General features: G+C 41.3%; 1 protein-coding gene across 4 annotated transcripts in view; it reads right to left on the bottom strand.

Moving 5' to 3' along the window:
- Nucleotides 1-1,047: 1,047 nt before the first annotated feature.
- arfip1 (ADP-ribosylation factor interacting protein 1 (arfaptin 1)) overlaps nucleotides 1,048-20,485 on the bottom strand; it is a 204,091-nt gene continuing 184,653 nt past the window's right edge. For all 4 annotated transcript variants that reach the window (XM_072592857.1, XM_072592009.1, XM_072591711.1 and 1 more), the window contains 3 exons: nucleotides 16,524-16,681; nucleotides 11,651-11,825; nucleotides 1,048-2,497 (listed from right to left, as the gene is read on the bottom strand). In XM_072592857.1, the coding sequence (XP_072448958.1) occupies nucleotides 2,342-2,497; nucleotides 11,651-11,825; nucleotides 16,524-16,681 (489 nt within the window). In that variant the 3' untranslated portion in view covers nucleotides 1,048-2,341. The remainder of the gene's footprint in view (nucleotides 2,498-11,650; nucleotides 11,826-16,523; nucleotides 16,682-20,485) is intronic.

Here is a 20,485-nt window from a genome sequence, read left to right on the forward strand (position 1 = left end):
TTACGATGACTGGTCTGGGGCCTACTGCAGTCCCAAGCAGTTGCCATCACTTCCTCTAATACTGCTAGTAGTGGAAAACTACCACCCTTTTTGCCTGTTGGCCAACACTTGGAGGTGGGACATCCTGCCCCAGACGGTGGACTAACTGTCTGAACCACGCAAAATTTAATCTTGGCTTCTAGAGCCAGTGGAGACAGGTTTGCCCTCAATTTTCTGGCTGGTGTAAAGGGTCACTTAACACCAAGTAAAATGTCAACCTATGTTTTGGAGCTCTCCAGGTTTAGCAGCCAGCCTTGGCATTTTGATTCACCCTCTCACTGAGATGACTCTTCAGTGACCTTGATTCTGTGGTTACTTCAGCCATTTCATTGTGGGCACAGATCATTTTTGCACACCTCAATGTGACCTAGTTTGGAAGAGAAACAAATAGTTTGCACAGGCTAGAGTAAAATAGCATGATTTTTTTTTCATTGTAAGCAATGCTGCCCCCGCTCCCCCCCCCACCCCCATCCCCAGTCAGCCAATAACAAAATGACATTTGCACTTGATGTTACTGTTTAGGAAACAGGTTGTGGAACATGCATCAAAGTGAAAAGAATTGTGAAGGTTTTCTGTTTTGACTACATAAGGAGAGAGATTTTCCCAGGACTATTTTCCTATGTAAGCTGTTACGTCAGACTCTCTGTAAAGGAAATTCTTCTGGTATCAATAAATGCTCGTTCATGGACAAGTACTCATTCACAGAATGTCCACAATAATAGGATGAATACTGTTCAAGACACAGAGTATCTAGGTTACAAGTATCAGAACTGTAACCATGTCATCTTCCTTTAGTGGAGATTCTGATACCTACTGGACCACAGACTGACTCTTATTTCACACAAGATCACCATGAACTCAAAGCCTTTTTATTGCTAGGACGTTCTGGGAGGGCTCATGAATATGCAGCCATATAAAAAAGCTGCAGACTCCATTTCAACTTAGGTACTCACTGGATTTAAAAATGTTCCACATGCTCTTTTATAAATCAGCATTCAGAAACTTGGCTTGCAGCAAACACTTTTTAATTTGTACAGTGTTTTTTATAATAGAGGCACAATCTGGATATGAACTTCTATAGCAAAGGGACCAATAACCAAAAGGAAAAATTAAATAATGCAATTATGTTTTACATTAAAATATGAGGTTAATTTAATGTTAAATATTTGATATACAGAACGCAGAAGGCATTGCCACAAAGTTTAAACAAAATGACAATCCAAAAGCTTTACACATAGGAGTATTAATTTCAAAGACTGCTTACAATGTGAGAGAAAACATTCAATCAGTGAATGACAGTATGCTGTTAGCAAGAAAAGTAAGCATGGTCATAAGACTAAACTCAAATAGAGTTATTGGAATCCCACAACAGAAGCATATAAGGAGGTAATAATTAACCCAAACTTGTTTTTCTCACTTTTCTATCTCTTTTCCATGCTGACTTAGAGGTGGCAAGAAATTAGTCACGAATCATAAAATGTTTTGAGAATCTCAGTAACGTGACTGAATGGGAAAATGCATTGTTAAAGGCACACGATTATAGACAGAAGGCTGGTACGTGGCTTAATTATTTAGAGTTATACTTTTAGGAAAACAGCAATGATGCCAAATTAAAAACAAACAAATCTTGAAAGTTAATGGCACCAAGTGAACATATTCACCAGATGTTTGTAAATATTAATAGGTCACCGCTTAATGCCTTTGTAATAAAGTTCTGTTTGCCCCTCCCTGATCCAGTCTCAAGGATTCTCATTTGACACAATTAACAAATGAATAAACAGTCTATTGGAAGTACAGTGTTGGTGGCAATTTGGAGGGCTAAAGCAGCCATTTCCATCAGCACAAACGCTTCATTTAGGAGACATCTAGCCTATTGCTTTGCAAAATCGTTAGGTTTTGCTTAACAGTTCACTTGCTTTGTGAACTCAAGTGCCCTTTTCTGAAAGAACTTGTATAAAAAATTGTCAATCATGTTTTCAAACAATTACACTGTAGTGACCAGAAGACACCAAACAAATATAGTTACTGTTCAGTGCAAACCTGAATTTAGATATATACTAACTATTCCCCTCTAACCCCTGTACAAAAAGGAATAATCTTCTTAGGTCTTGGTCTTATAAAGTTTATTCAGTTACATAAAATGACCATATTCAATCTAATTTTTCAGATTAACATACAGCAAAAGTGAGAAACAGCTATCTCATTGACCACAATTTTAGTTACTGTCTCCCTGTCTCATAATAGGAAAAAGATTCAAATAGATTTTATAACCACATCAACTATTTCTTCAGGTTTTGCGATATCACTGTTCCTCCAGCCAGGAAGGACCATCAGAACCAGGGGCCTTCAACTTGATGTGAAATTGTTTGAGCACCTGTTCAAGTTGTTGCTGGTTGCCAGCAAAGTAGGCAGATACAGCATTGTGAAAGAGAAGGAGCTGGTTGTGCATGACTTTAATCTGTGGAGAGAACAGAATCATTACTATTCAAAACAAAAGGCAGTGTAAGACTTTGTAAACAGAAAGCACAGACATTTTCTCCTGCTCTTTAAGGCAATAACAATACTGCCGAATGATTAGTATTTGCCAGTCTACTTCCTAATCAACAAAAATCACTCTGCATGTTTTATACACAGCTACATAAGAATGAAAAACTTATGTTACTATGAATTCACATTATATATAAAAGACTGCGTTTTGCACAATGTGAATGGATTTATGTCGCTGTCGTGACTGGTTTCATTTACGGGTCTTTTTCCTGGAACGTTAGTTTTATAAAGTTTATTCAGTTACAGAACATGAAACATCCATTAAAAACAATTCAAGTTGAAGGTAAGCAGGATATATAAGATGCACTGGTATAATGGCATTCATGACTTCTGGATATCTCAAAGGTTTTCCCTTGAAATGTAGTCACTTATAATGGTGGAAATATAGCAACAAATTTGCACACAGCAAGCTTCTACAAATATTAATGATATTAATTAATGATAATGACCAGATAATTTAACTTTGTGATGTTGATTGAGGAATGGCTGTTGGCCAGGGCACCAGTCTCAGTTCTCCTTCAAATCGAGGCACAGAATCTTTTACATCGACCTATAAAAGCCTCACTGAACCAGCCCTACTGGGAATATTGCAGTGGATTTGTCAGCTTTGATGTAGTACTCAAATCTCTGCAGCGTGACTTACACCCACGGTTGGCTGACCCAAAGGCTACCCACTGAGTCATTGTCAATGTGTCCTTTCTAAATTAGACCCTTTTGTCTTCTCTCTAGAATACATCTCAAATATGCTAGAGGGTGCACAGGACTTGAACCTGACTGCACTGAGCAGTCCATTAGGAGTCAACCACATACTTGTTTCCACTTCCCTTACAAAGTGTTTTCAGATGTTGCAAGTATGTGAAAAGCATTATGTAAATGGACATTTCTTTTAGCAAGGTGTTTGCTTCCATTCCTCTGACCTTCCTGTGAAGCTGTGTAATATAGATTGGGACCAGGAAGAAAGGACACCAAATTTACTTAGCTTGCACATGTATCTTTATTACAGATTTGAACTGGCTTGCTTGGCATTAAAATAATTTTTAAAAATAAGAACACTCTGTTAAGTTGCAGATTTTAAAAATATTTTACTCCACCTATGGCACCCATCTTATCCAATTCTACAATTCACCATACCCAGAAACATTTGCCACTGCTGGCATATCTCAGAATGTGCTGGCTTTCCCGATGCTGGTGGCATCTTCAAAAGGCCACTGCACACACAGACGCGCACCAAGAATCTTACAGCTGCCCTGCAAAGTTCCTGACATTTGCTCTGGAGATGGCAGGGAAGGGAAAATTAGAGTCGAAAGTGTGTTGCTGGAAAAGCACAGCAGGTCAGGCAGCAAACATGGTGCAGCAGAATTGATGTTACGGGCCAGACCCCTTCATCAGGAACCTTCCTGATGAAGGGCACTGGCCTGAAAGGTCGACTTTCCAGATCCTTGGATGCTGCCTGACCTGCTGTGCTTTTCCAGCAACCCACTCTCGACTCTGACCTCCAGCATTTGCAGACCTCACTTTCTCCAAGGGAAAATTAGAGCCTGACTACAGGCCCTTTGGCCCTCGATGTTGCGCCGATCCAAGCCCACCTAACCTACACTAGCCCACTATCCTCCGTATGCCTATCCAATGCCCGTTTAAATGCCCATAAAGAGGGAGAGTCCACCACTGCTACTGGCAGGGCATTCCATGAACTCACGACTCGCTGAGTAAAGAATCTACCTCTAACATCTGTCCTATACCTACCACCCCTTAATTTAAAGCTGCGTCCCCTAGTAACAGCTGACTCCATACGTGGAAAAAGGTTCTCATTGTCAACCCTATCTAAACCCCTAATCATCTTGTACACCTCTATCAAATCTCCCCTAAACCTTATTTTCTCCAATGAGAAAAGCCCCAAGTGCCTCAGCCTTTCCTCATACGATCTTCCTACCATGCCAGGCAACATCCTGGTAAACCTCCTCTGCACCCGTTCCAGTGCTTCCACATCCTTCCTATAGTATGGCTACCAAAACTACACACAATATTCCAGATAAGGCTGCACCAGAGTCTTATACAACTGCAACATGACCTCAGGACTCCAGAACTCAATTCCTCTACCAATAAAGCCCAGTACGCCATATGCCTTCTTCACAGCACTATTTACCTGGGTGGCAACTTTCAGAGATCTGTGTACATGGACACCAAGATCCCTCTGCTCATCCACACTACCAAGTAGCCTACCATTAGCCCAGTAATCCATCTTCTTATTACTCCTACCAAAGTGAATGACTTCACATTTAGCTACATTGAACTCCATTTGCCACCTTTCTGCCCAGCTCTGCAACTTATCTATATCCCGCTGTAACCTGCCACATCCTTCTTCACTGTCCACAACTCCACCGACTTTCGTATCATCCGCAAACTTGCTCACCCAACCTTCTAACCCTTCCTCCAGGTCATTTATAAAAATGACAAACAGCTATGGTCCCAAAACAGATCCTTGTGGAACACCGCTAGTAACTGCACTCCAAGATGAACCTTTACCATCAACTACTACCCTCTGTCTCCTTCCAGCCAGCCAATTCCTAATCCAAACCTCTAATGCACCCTCAATGCCATACCTCCGTAATTTTTGCAGTAGCCTACCATGGGGTACCTTATCGAATGCCTTGCTAAAATCCATATACACCACATCTACTGCTTTACCCTTGTCCACTTCCTTGGTCACCTTCTCGAAGAACTCAATAAGGTTTGTGAGGCACGACCTGCCCTTCACAAAACCATGCTGACTATCCTTGATCACATTATTCCTATCCAGATGTTCATAAATCTTATCCCTTACAATTCTCTCTAAGACTTTGCCCACAACAGAAGTGAGACTCACTGGCCTATAGTTACTAGGGCTGTCCCTACTCCCCTTCTTAAACAAGGGGACCACATTCGCTATCCTCCAGTCTTCTGGCACTATTCCTGTAGACAACGACGACATAAAAATCAAGGCCAATGGCTCCGCTATCTCCTCCCTAGCTTCCCAGAGGATCCTAGCATAAATGCCATCAGGCCCAGGGGACTTATCTATTTTCACCCTTTCCAGTATTCCCCGGACCTCTTCTCTGCATACCTCAAAGCCATCCATTCTAATCACTTGTGACTCAATATTCACATCAGCAACAATGTCCTGTTCCTGAGTGAATACTGACGAAAAGTATTGATTTAGTGTCTCTCCAATCTCCTCCGCCTCCACGCACAACTTCCCACTACTATCCTTGACTGGACCGATACCTACCCTAGTCATCCTTTTATTCCTGACATACCTATAGAAAGCCTTTGGGTTTTCCCTAATCCTACCAACCAAGGACTTTTCATGTCCCCTTCTCGCTGCTCTTAGCGCTCTCTTCAGATCCTTCCTGGCTACCTTATAACTCTCAATCGCCCCAATTGAACCTTCACGCCTCATCTTTACATAGGCCGCCCTCTTCCCTTTTACAAGGGATTCCAATTCCTTATTATACCACGGCTCCCTCACACGACCCTTTCCTCCCTGCCTGACTGGTACATACTTATTCTCAACTTCTCCCCATAGTAATGAGTTCCAGTTACCAGTCACTCTTTGGGTAAGGAGGTTTCTGCTGAATTCCCTGTTAGATTTGTTAGTAATAATGTTATATTTATGATCCCTTGTTTGGAGATCCAAACCACAGCACAGAGAGGTTGGAAACCATAGAACCCCTTGGTCTAGTGCTTTACAAACAATGTGAATCAAATATATAGAAGATACATGATGACTCTCAGTGAGAAGAAAATTAGTATCAATTATACTTTCTGTAATTTTCAATTGGCAATGTTTTGCCATTTGGGTTCTGTACTTAACAGGGGGTGTATTTTCAAATATTAAAACCATTAGAATTATACTGAGTGGAACATGCTGAGTGGACACTGGTTAGGCCACTGTTGGAATATTGCATGCAATTCTGGTCTCCTTCCTATTGGAAAGATGTTGTGAAACTTGAAAGGGCTCAGAAAAGATTTACAAGGATGTTGCCAGGGTTGGAGGATTTGAGCTATAGGGAGAGGCTGAACAGGCTGGGGCTGTTTTCCCTGGAATGTCGGAGGCTGAGGGGTGACCTTATAGAGATTTACAAAATTATGAGGGGCATGGATAGGACAAATAGGCAAAATCTTTGCTCTAGAGTGGGGGAGTCCAGAACTAGAGGGCATAGGTTTAGGGTGAGGGGGGAAAGATATAAAAGGGACCTAAGGGGCAACTTTTTCACGCAGAGGGTGGTATGTGTATGGAATGAGTTGCCAGAGGATGTGGTGAAGGCTGGTACAATTGCAACATTCAAGAGGCAGTTGGATGTGTATATGAATAGGAAGGGTTTGGAGGGATATGGGCTGGGTGCTGGCAGGTGGGACTAGATTGGGTTGGGATATTTGGTTGGCATGGATGGGTTGGACCGAAGGGTTTGTTTTTGTGCTGTACATCTCTATGACTTTATGCTGTAAGGGGATAGGTGAACTTCATTGAAAATTCTCAATATTCCATATAAAATGTTCTGCCATGTATGACTAAAGTACGTCTTTGAAAAAAAAATGTTTTCTTCTACATCTACACTATTGTGCCCTTGCATAATTTTAAAGGCCTTAATGGTTCACCTCTCAGTCTGCTAAACTTTCCCTAACAAGCATATTCTCTTCGTTTAAAATCAAAAAATCCTGAATGGTAATATCAAAGGAGGTTGCCATTTGACTCATCAATCTGTGCCAGTTGCCAGTCTTTTCCACACCTTTCCTTGCAAGTTTCCCTCTTTAGGTGGTTATCCAAGTTCCTTTGAAAGCTGTGGTTGAATCTGCTGCCATCACCCTTTCAGGTAGGGCATTTGCTTGGATATCACCTTCATGAATATATTTAGTACTCTCTCCATTCTTTACAATAAGATGATAAGAATTGTGCACAGTATTCCAAATGTTATATGTAATGAGTTTCAATAGAAGTTTTACACAATTGCTGGTTTTCAATGTTATTCCCCTAGAAATGAACCCCAGTTCTTCATTTGCCATTTTTATAGCCACATTACCTTGTGTTGCTAACTTTAATGATGTGTATTTCTGCCCTAAGATTTACTTCCCATTTAAACTCTGATTATTCAAAATGCATAATCTTACACTCATCTATAATAGTTTATGCTGAATTAATTTATCAACCACCCACATCCATTCTTCACAGTTATTAATGTCTTGATGTATTCTATAGCATTCTTCCTCAGTATTAGGGACACACCTAAATTATTGCTGTCAGCAAATTCTGAAACTTTACTGCTGATCCCAAAGTCCAAGTCATTTATACAAGGGTTGAAAAACAGTGGTCCGTGCCTTAATCCTTACAGAAAACCCCTTCCCATATTTTGCTAGTTTGAGTGGCTACTTTTAACCATTATGCAGTTAGCTATTTTGCAGCTAGCTTACCATTCTTTACGCTACTTGTTCCAAGAAAGCACTTGTGCTCTGATCTTAGTCAGGAGTTTGCAACTTGATCAAAGATTTTATTTTATTCATTCGTGAAACATGGGCATTTATTGCCTGCCCCAGGTGCCCTTGAGGTGGTGATGCTGAGCTGCCTTCTTGAACCATGGCAATCCACGTACTCTGAATAGACCTACAACACTGCCTGGGAGGGAATTTGATCCAGCGATAGTGAAGGAACAATAATATATTTCAAGTCAGGATGGTGTTCCCACGTACCAATTGCCCTTGCCCTTCTAAGTAAAAGTGGTTGTAGGCTTGAAAGGTGCTGTCTAAGGATTTTTTATGAATTTCTGCAGTACATCTTGTAGATAGGATAAACTGCTGTTACTGAACACTGGTGGCGGGGGAGTGGATGTGGTGCCAATTAAGCAGGCTGCTTTGTCCTGGATGGTGTCAAGCTTCTCTAGTGTTGTTGGAGCTGCACTGATCTGGGCAAGTGGGGTATGTGCAATCACACCCCTGACTTGTGCCTTGTTGATGATGGACAGACTTTGGGGAGTCAGAATGTGAGTTACTCTCTACAGTATTCCCAGCCTCTGACCTGCTCTTGCAGCCACTGTGTTTATGTGGTGAGTCCAGTTCAGCTTCTGGTCAATGGTAACTCCAAGGATGTTGATAGTGAGGGATTCAGTAATGGTAACACCACTGAATGTGAAAGGAAGGTGGTTCCAACAACATTACATCTTTGAGTTTCAGATTCTCTATAAAATCAAGTTTGACACTGTAGGATTTCCAGCTTTTTGCAGAATTCTATTCCTTCCCCTAAATTTGAGCCAGCAGGCTGTGGTTTGCATTAATAGGGAGGAACCATACTGTAGATCATACAATCATCCCTTATCAATAAGATCAGATATCTTAAAAGTTCAGGTTGTATAGGAAATACTTGGATTATTTTTTATGCAGCATATACTTCAAAGTTAATGGTTCATCAACAAATGAAGCTTGTTCAATAAGATTTGTTTAATACTCAACAGAATTGGGAGAAACATATCGAGTTTAACTTTAGTGCATGGAGGCATATCGGAGGAGGTTGATTCTGGATATGGATTACTGAGTTGTGAGGATTCTTATGGGACTTGACAGGGTAGTTGTGGTAAGGTTGTTTACTCTTCTATGACACTCTACAGCTCTAGAGTATAATCTCAAGGCCAGGTGTTGCTCACTTAAGACAGAGATGTTTTCTCTCTTACAGGTAGTGAATCTGTGGAATTCTTTACTGCACAGGGCTGTTGAGGCTGAGCACATTAAAGATTTTAAATAAGTATTTTTAAATACAGATTGTTAATCAGTAAGGCTTTCAAGGGTTATGGGGAGAAAGGAGGAAAGTGAAGTTAAGAATGATCAAATCAGCTAGGACCTTATTGAATAGCACAGTAGACTCAATGCCTACTTCAGCATTGCATAGTCTAAACTTGGCACACTGCAATGGACCCTCCGACCTGTAGCAGCACTACAGGACCTGGGTTGTACACCTCCCAGCAGTGCTGAAACTCCAGCATGCTCCTGCCCCACTGAACTCATCTCTACCTACCTTGACACTGTCCTATCCCCCATAGTCCAGGAACTCCTCACATATGTTCAACACACCACCCACGCCCTCCACCTCCTCCAAGACGTCCGTTTCCCCGGCCCCCAACGCCTCATCTTCACCATGGATATCCAATCCCTCTACACCTCCATCCGCCATGACCAGGGCCTCCAAGCCCTCTGTTTTTTCCTCTCCAGACGTCCCCAACAGTACCCTTCCACTGACACTCTCATTCGTTTGGCCGAACTGGTCCTCACCCTTAACAATTTCTCCTTTGAATCCTCCCACTTCCTCCAGACCAAAGGCGTAGCCATGGGCACACGTATGGGCCCCAGCTATGCCTGTCTCTTTGTTGGCTATGTAGAACAGTTGATCTTCTGTAATCACACTGGCACCACTCCCCACCTCTTCCTCCGCTACATTGATGACTGCATCGGCACCACCTCGTGCTCCCACGAGGAGGTTGAGCAATTCATCAATTTCACCAACACATTCCACCCTGACCTTAAATTTACCTGGACCATCTCTGACACCTCGCTCCCCTTCCTGGACCTCTCCATCTCCATTAGTGACGACCGACTTGACACTGACATTTTTTACAAACCCACCGACTCCCACAGCTACCTGGATTACACCTCTTCCCACCCTACCTCCTGCAAAAATGCCATCCCGTATTCCCAATTTCTCCGCCTCCGCCGTATCTGCTCCCAGGAGGACCAGTTCCACCATAGAACACACCAGGTGGCCTCCTTCTTTAGAGACCGCAATTTCCCTTCCCACGTGGTTAAAGATGCCCTCCAACGCATCTCGTCCACATCCCGCACCTCCGCCCTCAGACCCCACCCCTCCAACCGTAACAAGGACAGAACGCCCCTGGTGCTCACCTTCCACCCTACAAACCTTCGCATCAACCAAATCATCCGCCGACATTTCTGCCACCTCCAAAAAGACCCCACCACCAGGGATATATTTCCCTCCCCACCCCTTTCCGCCTTCCGCAAAGACCGTTCCCTCTGTGACTACCTGGTCAGGTCCACACCCCCCTACGACCCACTCTCCCATTCTGGCACCTTCCCCTGCCACCGCAGGAACTGTAAAACCTGTGCCCACACCTCCTCCCTCATCTCTATCCAAGGCCCTAAAGGAGCCTTCCACATCCAAAGTTTTACCTGCACATCCACTAATATCATTCATTGTATCCGTTGCTCCCGATGCGGTTTCCTCTACATTGGGGAGACTGGGCGCCTCCTAGCAGAGTGCTTTAGGGAACATCTCCGAGATACCCGCACCAATCAACCACACCGCCCCGTGGCCCAACATTTCAACTCCCCCTCCCACTCTGCCGAGTACATGGAGGTCCTGGGCCTCCTTCACCGCCGCTCCCTCACCACCAGACGCCTGGAGGAAGAACGCCTCATCTTCCGCCTCGGAACACTTCAACCCCAGGGCATCAATGTGGACTTCAACAGCTTCCTCATTTTCCCTTCCCCACCTCATCCTAGTTTCAAACTTCCAGCTCAGCACTGTCTCCTTGACTTGTCCGGACTTGTCCGACCTGCCTATCTCCTTTTCCACCTATCCACTCCACCCTCTCCTCCTTGACCTATCACCTTCATCCCCTCCCCCACTCACCCATTGTACTCTATGCTACTCTCTCCCCACCCTCCTCTAGCTTATCTCTCCATGCTTCAGGCTCACTGCCTTTATTCCTGATGAAGGGCTTTTGCCCGAAACGTCGATTTTGCTGCTCGTTGGATGCTGCCTGAACTGCTGTGCTCTTCCAGCACCACTAATCCAGTACCTGAAACTCCTATTGCCTACCCAGTACTATGTCTGCTTCCCAAATTGCTTTGTATTTGTTATTTGACTAGATAGATAATGTAAGATGTAAGTATGATACAAGAACAATAGGATCTGAATTACCTTTCTGTGTGGTTTAGCTAAACCTTTCCTGTTAAAGACACATTACTACCTAATCTCATTCAGTAATGTGCAATAACACACAGGATAAACTAGCCTTTTCCACAATACCTTGTTTTCATCCAGAAACTTCAGTTTGACTGACACACTTCCTCGAAGCTTGTCAAATTTCTCTTTGTGAATCTGGAATTGTTGCTGAGACTGCTCAATTTTTGGAATTGTAACAGCATCGCGAGGACCAAGGTTCAGTTCCTCTAAATCAGTACGATATGCATCATACTCTATCCTGCAACACAAACCACAGAACAACATAAATTCTACAAATTACCATTGCAAATTAATGACATCAAATGAAAACAGCAGCTGAAAAGACATTTTTTTCTCAAGATATCAGTTCTAATAAAATACATGAAGGTACATTCTGCAACGTGTTCTGTATAATCACAGTATCTGTGGAATTGTATGCCATAAGGATAAAAAAAATCTCAAATATACAAAAGGTTTCATCACCTCAGAAGTAGCAGCAGCTTTTTTAAAAAAAATTATGGTGTGGTGTTAATGAGTGAATTTTCTACATGACCTTATCAAAATACTGCCAAGAGAATCGGATAATTGCTGAAGTCATAAACGTCATACAATATTTTCCTAAGCTGTATAAGTTGGGATGGCATGCATTGTATAATCTGTTCATATTTCATGCTTCAGTATGACAAGAATACAGACTTGGTTCAATTTCTCTTACTGTCCCAGTGCTGATACTTACATCATACAAGATGTTGCCATTGCCCCCCAGAAAAAGATTGCTGCTCACAAGGCAGTGTGTGTTTAATTATAATTTCAATTCTTATTAAAAAAAAGAGAGGACAAGTTGTGCTTGTTTACAATAGTTGCCAGGTCTCATGCTTCAATGCAATGATGTAACATAGTCACTGGGTTCAGGTAACCTTGCAAAGACATTTGAAACCCTAGACTTCACTGCACCATTGTAGCTCTCCAAGTCAGCTTCGTATTCTATAAACCATACAAAAAGGTTGCAAGGATTAACATCATTATTTCTTTGTGGATTATTGTTGAAAATGAGACTCCCTAAATGGTTTAGCATGTTTGTTCAGTGAGTAAGTGACCTCTAAAGAGAAGAGAAATTCCAGATTCGATGCTGTACTAGTAGATTCAGCTGGGACTTGTAGGAGGAGCATGCTTTATGCTTAGAGTTTATGAGGGCTGGGAGGAACAGGAGAAAAGATTAGCCAGAAATACTGTCTCTTACCTCAATTAAGTGAACCCATTAAAAAATGTACAGACGTGGTCTTTGGTACAGCTGCAAAAGTGTGTATTTATAGAACTAGTTTAATGTAAAAAAATCCTAAAGTATTGCATAGAAGGAAGGTGCCTGTCCACAAGCAGTAAAATTAGAATGCTCAAAAGCATGGTCAAAGGTGTGAGAGATTGGTGAAGGGAGGAATGGAGGAGGGCCAAGAAGAGAGTACTGCAGAATGTAGGGCTTAGCTTAAGGCACATGGCGAGAGCTGGGGAGGAAATATAATGCAAAGGAGGCCAAAACCAGAGAAAGAAATGAAAACAGAAAATTATGGAAGTACTCAATAAGTCAGGTAGCATTTATGGGGAGAGAGAAAGTGATTTATTTTCAAGTTAATGAGCATACATGAGTGTTAGGGCAAAGTGGAGATGTGATAGGTTTTAAGGAGTAGATGGGGCAAGCACAAAGAAAGGTCTCAGTCAGGATGGAAAACAGGGGAGTTCGATCACAGGATACCTAACATACAGCGCTGAAAGAAATGTTAAAAAGATCATAGAATATAGAAACAAAAATATGGTTATAACAAATGCCCTGCAGTCTAGAAGAAAAAAATACAGAAAAACCACAATGTGCAAAACAGAGGTGGAAAGAGATTTACAGTCCTAAACTAAACTGAAGAAAAAGGCTAGGGTTAGGGGGCAGTTTCAGGCTGGAGGAGGTTATGGAGGTCAGAAACCATTAAGATATTTAAAGAAACAACTAAGAATTTTAAATTTATGGTGTTCTGCAACAAAGAACAAATAATGTGATTTTCAAGGTGATAAGTGAAAGAAGAGATGGATAAAAAGTCCCACCATCAGCATAAATACCGTTTTTTCCAAGGTGCTACCAGTTCTGATGGGTCACTAGACTCAAAACTTTAACTGTTTTTTCTCCAAAGATTTGCAAAACCAGAGTTTCTCCAGCAATTTTTTTTCCCTCAGATCTTCAGCATCTGCAGTCCTTTGTCTTGGTTTAATGGTGGTAATTCAGGTTGGAAGATCATCTTGGTCAAATAAAATGCCAAAGTGATGAAAGATCCAGTTTAGACTGATCAAAGAATGGCAATTATGAAAGGTTTGAGAGGCAAAACCTTTTTTCTCTTAACCTAAAGAGAACTACAGGTTACTCAGACAAATATCATATAAACAGTATGACAACACACAGGATTGAAAACAAGAAAAAAATGCTGGAAATCACAGCAGGTCAGGCAGCATTCACAAAGAGAGAGCAAGCTAATGTTTTGAGTCTAAATGACTCTTCAGAGCTGACGCAAAGTGTGGAGGGGGCAGCATTGTTTTCAATAGCGGGTGGAGGTGGAGGGTGGGTATAGGGGTGTGGATGCTCTGATAACGCACAGGAATTGGAAGAGTCAAGAAAGACAGTAAAATTACTTGAGTTAAATACAAGTCCTGTGTCAAGATGAAGTCTCCAAGGGACAGGTAGATGAGGAGGAGGAATATCAAGATGATGAAATCATGGGAACTTTCAAAGCAACAGCGTAAGGTGGAAAGTGAAACTTTTGCCAGAAAGTCACTGGATATTCTCAGATATGAAATAAAAAAGTTCAAGTGATTTCAGGAATAAGGTTTTGTTCAGAGCAAATGCAGAATGAATTGGGATTAAAAATAAGATGGATTGAAAAATAGAAAGAAGTCATCAAAGCAGAAACTCAGACCATAGACAGAATTTAGGAGAGTTGGGAAGGATAAGAGGTGGCTGTGATCGAGGCTAAGAACATTTACTTGCAGGGAGAGGTGTAGGAAGCAGAGCAAAAGACGCAATTTGCAATGGTTGAAAAATAAGTCTCAAGGACAAGGAAACTATCTTGGATAAACACTGAGGAGCTGAGAGGGGTGGGCGGAGACAGTAGTTTTTAATGGAGAAATGAAAACAGGGTGAAATGTTTAAAAGGGGAAGGAGTAATATGGAGGAGCAAAAAAGGTGACCATGTAGCTTGGTATTAAGAACTACACTATCAGACAATAGTTACAGTAATGTAGAGATGGAAGATCAGTTATTGCGCTGCAAGGTGTCAACATCTTCTTTCAGTCAATTCCAGGATGGCAATAAACCACACTTAGAGAGAAAGGGGCTTTTATTAAAATGAACAGACACTCTGGAGGGAAACATGCATAGACGTGGTGATTCACTGTCACAGTAGCCAACCAAGAGAATGGTGGTGGGCAGGAGGAAAGAGATTGATGACATTAACTCCAGGGACATACTAGGCCTGAAGACAAATGAGAACTGAGGTGAGGCAGTTAATTCCTACTTCTAAGGACATTATAATAGTTACTATAATGGAGCTGTTAGAGAATAATGAGCGATGCACAAAGGACAACCACGACTTTCTATAATGGGATTCATGCCTGAATAATTGCTTTGGTGACTGAAGGCAGGAGTAATGATGGGTTATAGTGGATGAGGGAAATACTTAAGAATGGGGAAACGAAAGGTGACAGGGCTCGATATTGGAAGATGAGAGGGAGGGAGTCAGAAGAATCCAAGGAGAATTGAAAACCCATCAGAACAAGATCAGATATATGATAAACCTTACATAGGACCTACTGATATTCACTTTGAATGCCTACACATGAATATCAATCAATAGGTGAGGTACTAAGGAGTTCTTTGTGTCAATTCAGCCATATATAAAGGAGTGGCCCTATTCAGTAGGGTAGTGGGTTTGAAAACAGCAAAGAGGGGAAGAAAGGAAAAAGTAATAACTTTATTGGAACAAATGGGAATTGAAAAGTTAAAATTATACATGTGTTTAATTGATTCATATCAAGGGAAAATTAAACAATTATTAGACCATAAGACCTAACAATGTTCAAATCTGATGCTGAGACAACATGACTAATTCAAAACTACCACAGATAACAAAATATCATAAAAGAAAGTGTCAATGATACAAATACTCAGTCAACATTAACAGTGTCTTGTACAAAACACTGCTTGACCTATATCATCCTTTTTTGCTGAAGACTGAAGTACACATCTTGTGTTACAACAGTGCATTTCCAGTTCAGTCTTAAACAAGGTTATGGAGGTCACTGCATCTGCATTGACAATGAACATCAAGCATCAAGGAAGTGCTTTCATATTGAAATGTTCTCTAAAGCTAGTTTTTCTGGCATTGTGTTTGTATTTGGAAGAGAAAGACTTCAGTAATCAGCACTAGAGTATTTTTCAGATTTGCATCAACTACTTCACCACAAAATTCTATAATATAAACATCATCAAGCATTAGTTGTGCAGTGGATGACCAGTGTATATAACATAACAAGAACAAGTAAAAGAACAGGGCACTCAAATTAAATAAATCTGAGGTCTGGTGCATTAAGAAACAGGACGGTAATCTTAGTCAGAGGATCAACTGTAAATTGGAAAACTCTTTATTATAATGTGGGATTGGAATCCAATTAGAATCCATTAGAGTCCACTTCTTCCTAATTAACTGTGTGCAGCTAACAGGAAATATCTACTCATTACAGGTTGGAAGCAATGTGCACAATCTGTGAAATCAAGTTCTACACGTGTCATGGATACAGTTGAATACGTATTTTTCTGAATTTTAACAACACCCATATAAACTAAGTAAAAGCACTATATTGTTTTGGAAATAGCAGCTGTAAAATTCAATTAATATTTTATCAAATTGCACCATTACAAATGATATACCTGGCATTTTCATAATGCTTTACTGCGATTAATGTGTCTTCAATTGTTTTGTTCACCAAAGTATTTACGCTGGCAATGAAAAAATTAATTGCTCCAAGAAGCGTCTCCCCGTTTTTACACAGCAACTTCTGGGTCTCAGCATTATATCCAAACTCTTCCTGAAATAGAAAGAGAATGAAATTTGCATGCATACAAAAAGTAGAAGGCTCCACGAAATACCTAAACACAATATACCAATAAATATAAATCAGAGCGATGTAATGTGAAAATTTTAGTGGAACACACTAAAGAACAAGATATAGATGACAGTAGTTACATTTTTGAACATTTTTATGACTGATACCATTGAAGCATATGGTTTTGTGTAAACTTAGGGGTGGGGGCAAAGTTCCTAGTTAGAGAGAAACCAGATGACTACAGAAATAAAAACAAAGTGCTGGAGAAATTCAACAGGTCTGGCAGCATCTGTGGACAGAGAAACAGAACACATGTTTTGCGTTTCAGAGTCAGGTGTTTACAGTACAGGAGGCAGCATTTGGCCCAGCTGGTCAAAAAAAGATCTGACTAGACAAATCCATTTCCAGCTCTTCACTCGTCCCCCAGAGGCTAAATCAACACAAGTGAACATTATGAGACTTTCTGATTCAACTGCCCTTTCAGGCAGAGAGTTCCAGATTCCTACACTGCTGGAGAGAAAGCATTTTCCTCAACCCCCCTCTTAGCCTTTTCCATCTTATCTTAAATTGATGCTCCCTTTACCTATGGGAAAAAAGTGTGTTCCTACCCATCCCACCTAGGCTCCTCATAATCTGATACATCTTTATCAGAGATATATCTCCCACTCAACCTTCACTGCTCCAAGGAAAACAATCCCAGCCTGTTCAATCTTCCCTCAAAGCTCAAGCCCTCTAGCCCAGGCAGCTTCCAGGTAAATGTCCTGAGCACCATCTCGAGTGCAATGACATCTTTCCTATAATGTGGTGACCAGATCTGCACACAGTACTCTAGTTGTAGCCTAGTCAGTTTATATAGTTCCAACATATCCTCTCTGCTCTTGAATTCTATGTCAAGGGCTAATGAAATTAACTATTTCATATTCTGTTTTAATTACCTTGTGTACCTAGTGTATTAAACATGCCTTCAGGCATCTGTGGGTATGTACACCAAAGTCTCTCTACCTTTAGTGTTTTCCAGGGTCCTACCATTCCTAGTGTAACCCTTTGCCTGGTTAGCCCACCTCAACTGCATTACTTCATTATTTTTTGCAATGAATTTCATTTGCTCTTGCTCCAACCACCTGATACTTTTCCCACATTTTATGACTAACTTCCTCAATATTTACCGCCCCTCCAAATTCCATGTCATCTGTGAATTGCTCAATTACACCTCTTACAGTTAAGCCCAAATCAGTAACGTACACCACAGACAAGAAGGCCCTCAGCACTGAGCTCCATGGAGTCCCAGTGGAAACAGATCTCCATTCACCAAAACATCCCACTACTATTACCCTCTGCTTCCAGTATTTCAGCCAACTTTGGAACCGACATACCACTTTGTCTTAGATCCCATGAACTCCTACTTTCTTGACAGGTTTGCCATGAGGGACCTATGCAAAAGCCATGTTGGAGTCCATTTAAACCACATTAAATGCACTATCTTCATCAACACTCCTGGTTACCTCCTCAAAACATCTGAACAAATCTGGCAAACACAATCTTTCCTCAACAAATCCATGCACGGTTAATTGGTGTTGCTCCAGGTGTAATATATATTGCCCCTCAATTCTTTGTAATATCATCAAGGTTAGACTGACTGGTCTGTAATTTCTTGATCCATCTCATCTGCCCCATTTCCTAAAATAATGGGACAATGTTAGTTGTCCTCCAGTCCTCTCACACTTCACTTGTAGCCAGAGAAGTTTTAAAAATTAATGCCTAATATCACCTCAGTCAACATACATATCTTGACTGGGCTTGTAGATTTATACTTCTAAGGCTGCTAAACCTGTTAGTACTTAGAATCACAGAGTCATACAACACGGAAACAGATCCTTCAGTCCAACCAGTCCATGCCGAATATAATCCCAAACTAAACTCGTCCCACCAGCCTGCTCCTGGCCCATATCCCTCCAAAGCTAACCTATGCATGTACTTATCTAAGTGTATTTTAAAAGCTGTAACCATGCCTCCATCACCATTCCCACATGAAGTTCATCCCAGACATGAAACAGCCTGTGTAAAAACATTTGCCCCCAAGTCTTCAAATCCCCCATCCTAAGGAAAAGACACCCACTCTCTATGTTAATTTATTTTCATATTTCAAAGGCCTTCATCCTGATGTATAAAACTGTGTTTTTCTTGTCCATTGTGAATTTTCATTGATGACTGTGCTCATGTTTTTTGGGGTTAACACACAGGTTACATCCATAGTCTTTACTGGGCCTACTCTTTGCTAGTTATTTTCTTGCCCTCTATATATTTTAAAAATTGTTTGGGTTTTCCTTTATTCTGCTTGCCAATGCTTTCTCATTCACTAGTTTAGTTATCCCCTGCACTTTTTACACATCTCTGCCATATTGAGCACTTGCTATCTACCATAAACTATTGTTATTCCCTTAATCCTAACCTTTATGACCCTTGAAACCCAGGATTCTTTGATCTTGGCCCACCCTTGTCTTAATGGGACCTTCCAAAATTCATGCTATTATATTGTAGAGATTTATAAAATCATGAGGGGCATAGATAAGGTGAACAGCAAAGGTCTTTTCCCCAAGGTGGATGAGTTCAAAACTAGGGGGTATACTTTTAAAGTGAGAGGAGAAAGATTTAAAAGGGACCTGAGAGGCAACTTTTTCACATAGAGGTTACTCAGAGAGTGGCTCATGTGTGGAATGAACTGCTAGAGAAAGTGGCAGATGCAGGCACAGTTACAACTTTTAAGGGACATTTGGATAGCTACAAGAACAGGAAAGATTTAGAGGGATTTGGGCCCAACGCAGGCAAGCGAGACTAGATTAGTTTGGGAAATTTGGTCAGCATGGACGAAGTGCACCATAGGGTCTGTTTCCATAGTGTATGACTCTATTTCCTCCTTGAATTTAGTTAAAAATCACACAACACCAGGTTATAGTCCAACAGGTTTAATTGGAAGCACTAGCTTTCAGAGCACCGCTCCTTCACCAGGTGGTTGTGGAGGACACAATTGTAAGACACAGAATTTATAGCACAAGTTTACAGTGTGATGTAACTGAAATTATACATTGAAAAATACCTTGATTGTCTGTTGAGTCTTTCATCTGTTAGAATACCATGATAGTTTCACTTCTTTCATATGTAAATCACAAAACTGTTTTTTAAAAGTTACATTCTCAGGTTAACTGTAACAATTGGTGTCAGCCAGATACTATGTTAAAGGTGTTAGCCCCCTGTGTTCCCTGTCTGTGCCATAATGTTTAGACTGATTCTAATCTAAAAAGTGAATTAACAGAGTCTTACATGGATTCATGCAGTTTTTGAGCAAAGTACAATGTAACTCTGCAAGTACAAATTCACCCCACAAATGTATATGTATATGTGTGCATGCAGGTCTTTGTGTGTGCGTGTGCGTGCGCGTGTCTGTCAGTCTGTCTCTGGGATGGGGGGTTGTGAGTGTGAGTGAGAGTGTATGTGAGTGTAGAGTGTCTAAGTCTGAGAGGTGGTGCACTTCTTCGGTCCAGGACATGCAACTTCAGACCTTTGGGTGAGCATCCTCTAAGACGGACTTTGGGACAGTCAGCAATGAAAAGTGGTCGAGCAGAGGCTGATAGCCAAGTTCCGTACCCATAGGGAGGGCCTCAACCAGGACTTTGGGCTCATGTCACACTACAGGTGATCACCATTGCACTATACACACACAGACACTCCTTCACATTCATATACACACACACACATGCACTCCTATACACACACAGACACATGCATACA

The sequence above is a fragment of the Chiloscyllium punctatum genome, chromosome 1, assembly GCF_047496795.1.
Source record: "Chiloscyllium punctatum isolate Juve2018m chromosome 1, sChiPun1.3, whole genome shotgun sequence".
Taxonomy (NCBI): domain Eukaryota; kingdom Metazoa; phylum Chordata; class Chondrichthyes; order Orectolobiformes; family Hemiscylliidae; genus Chiloscyllium; species Chiloscyllium punctatum.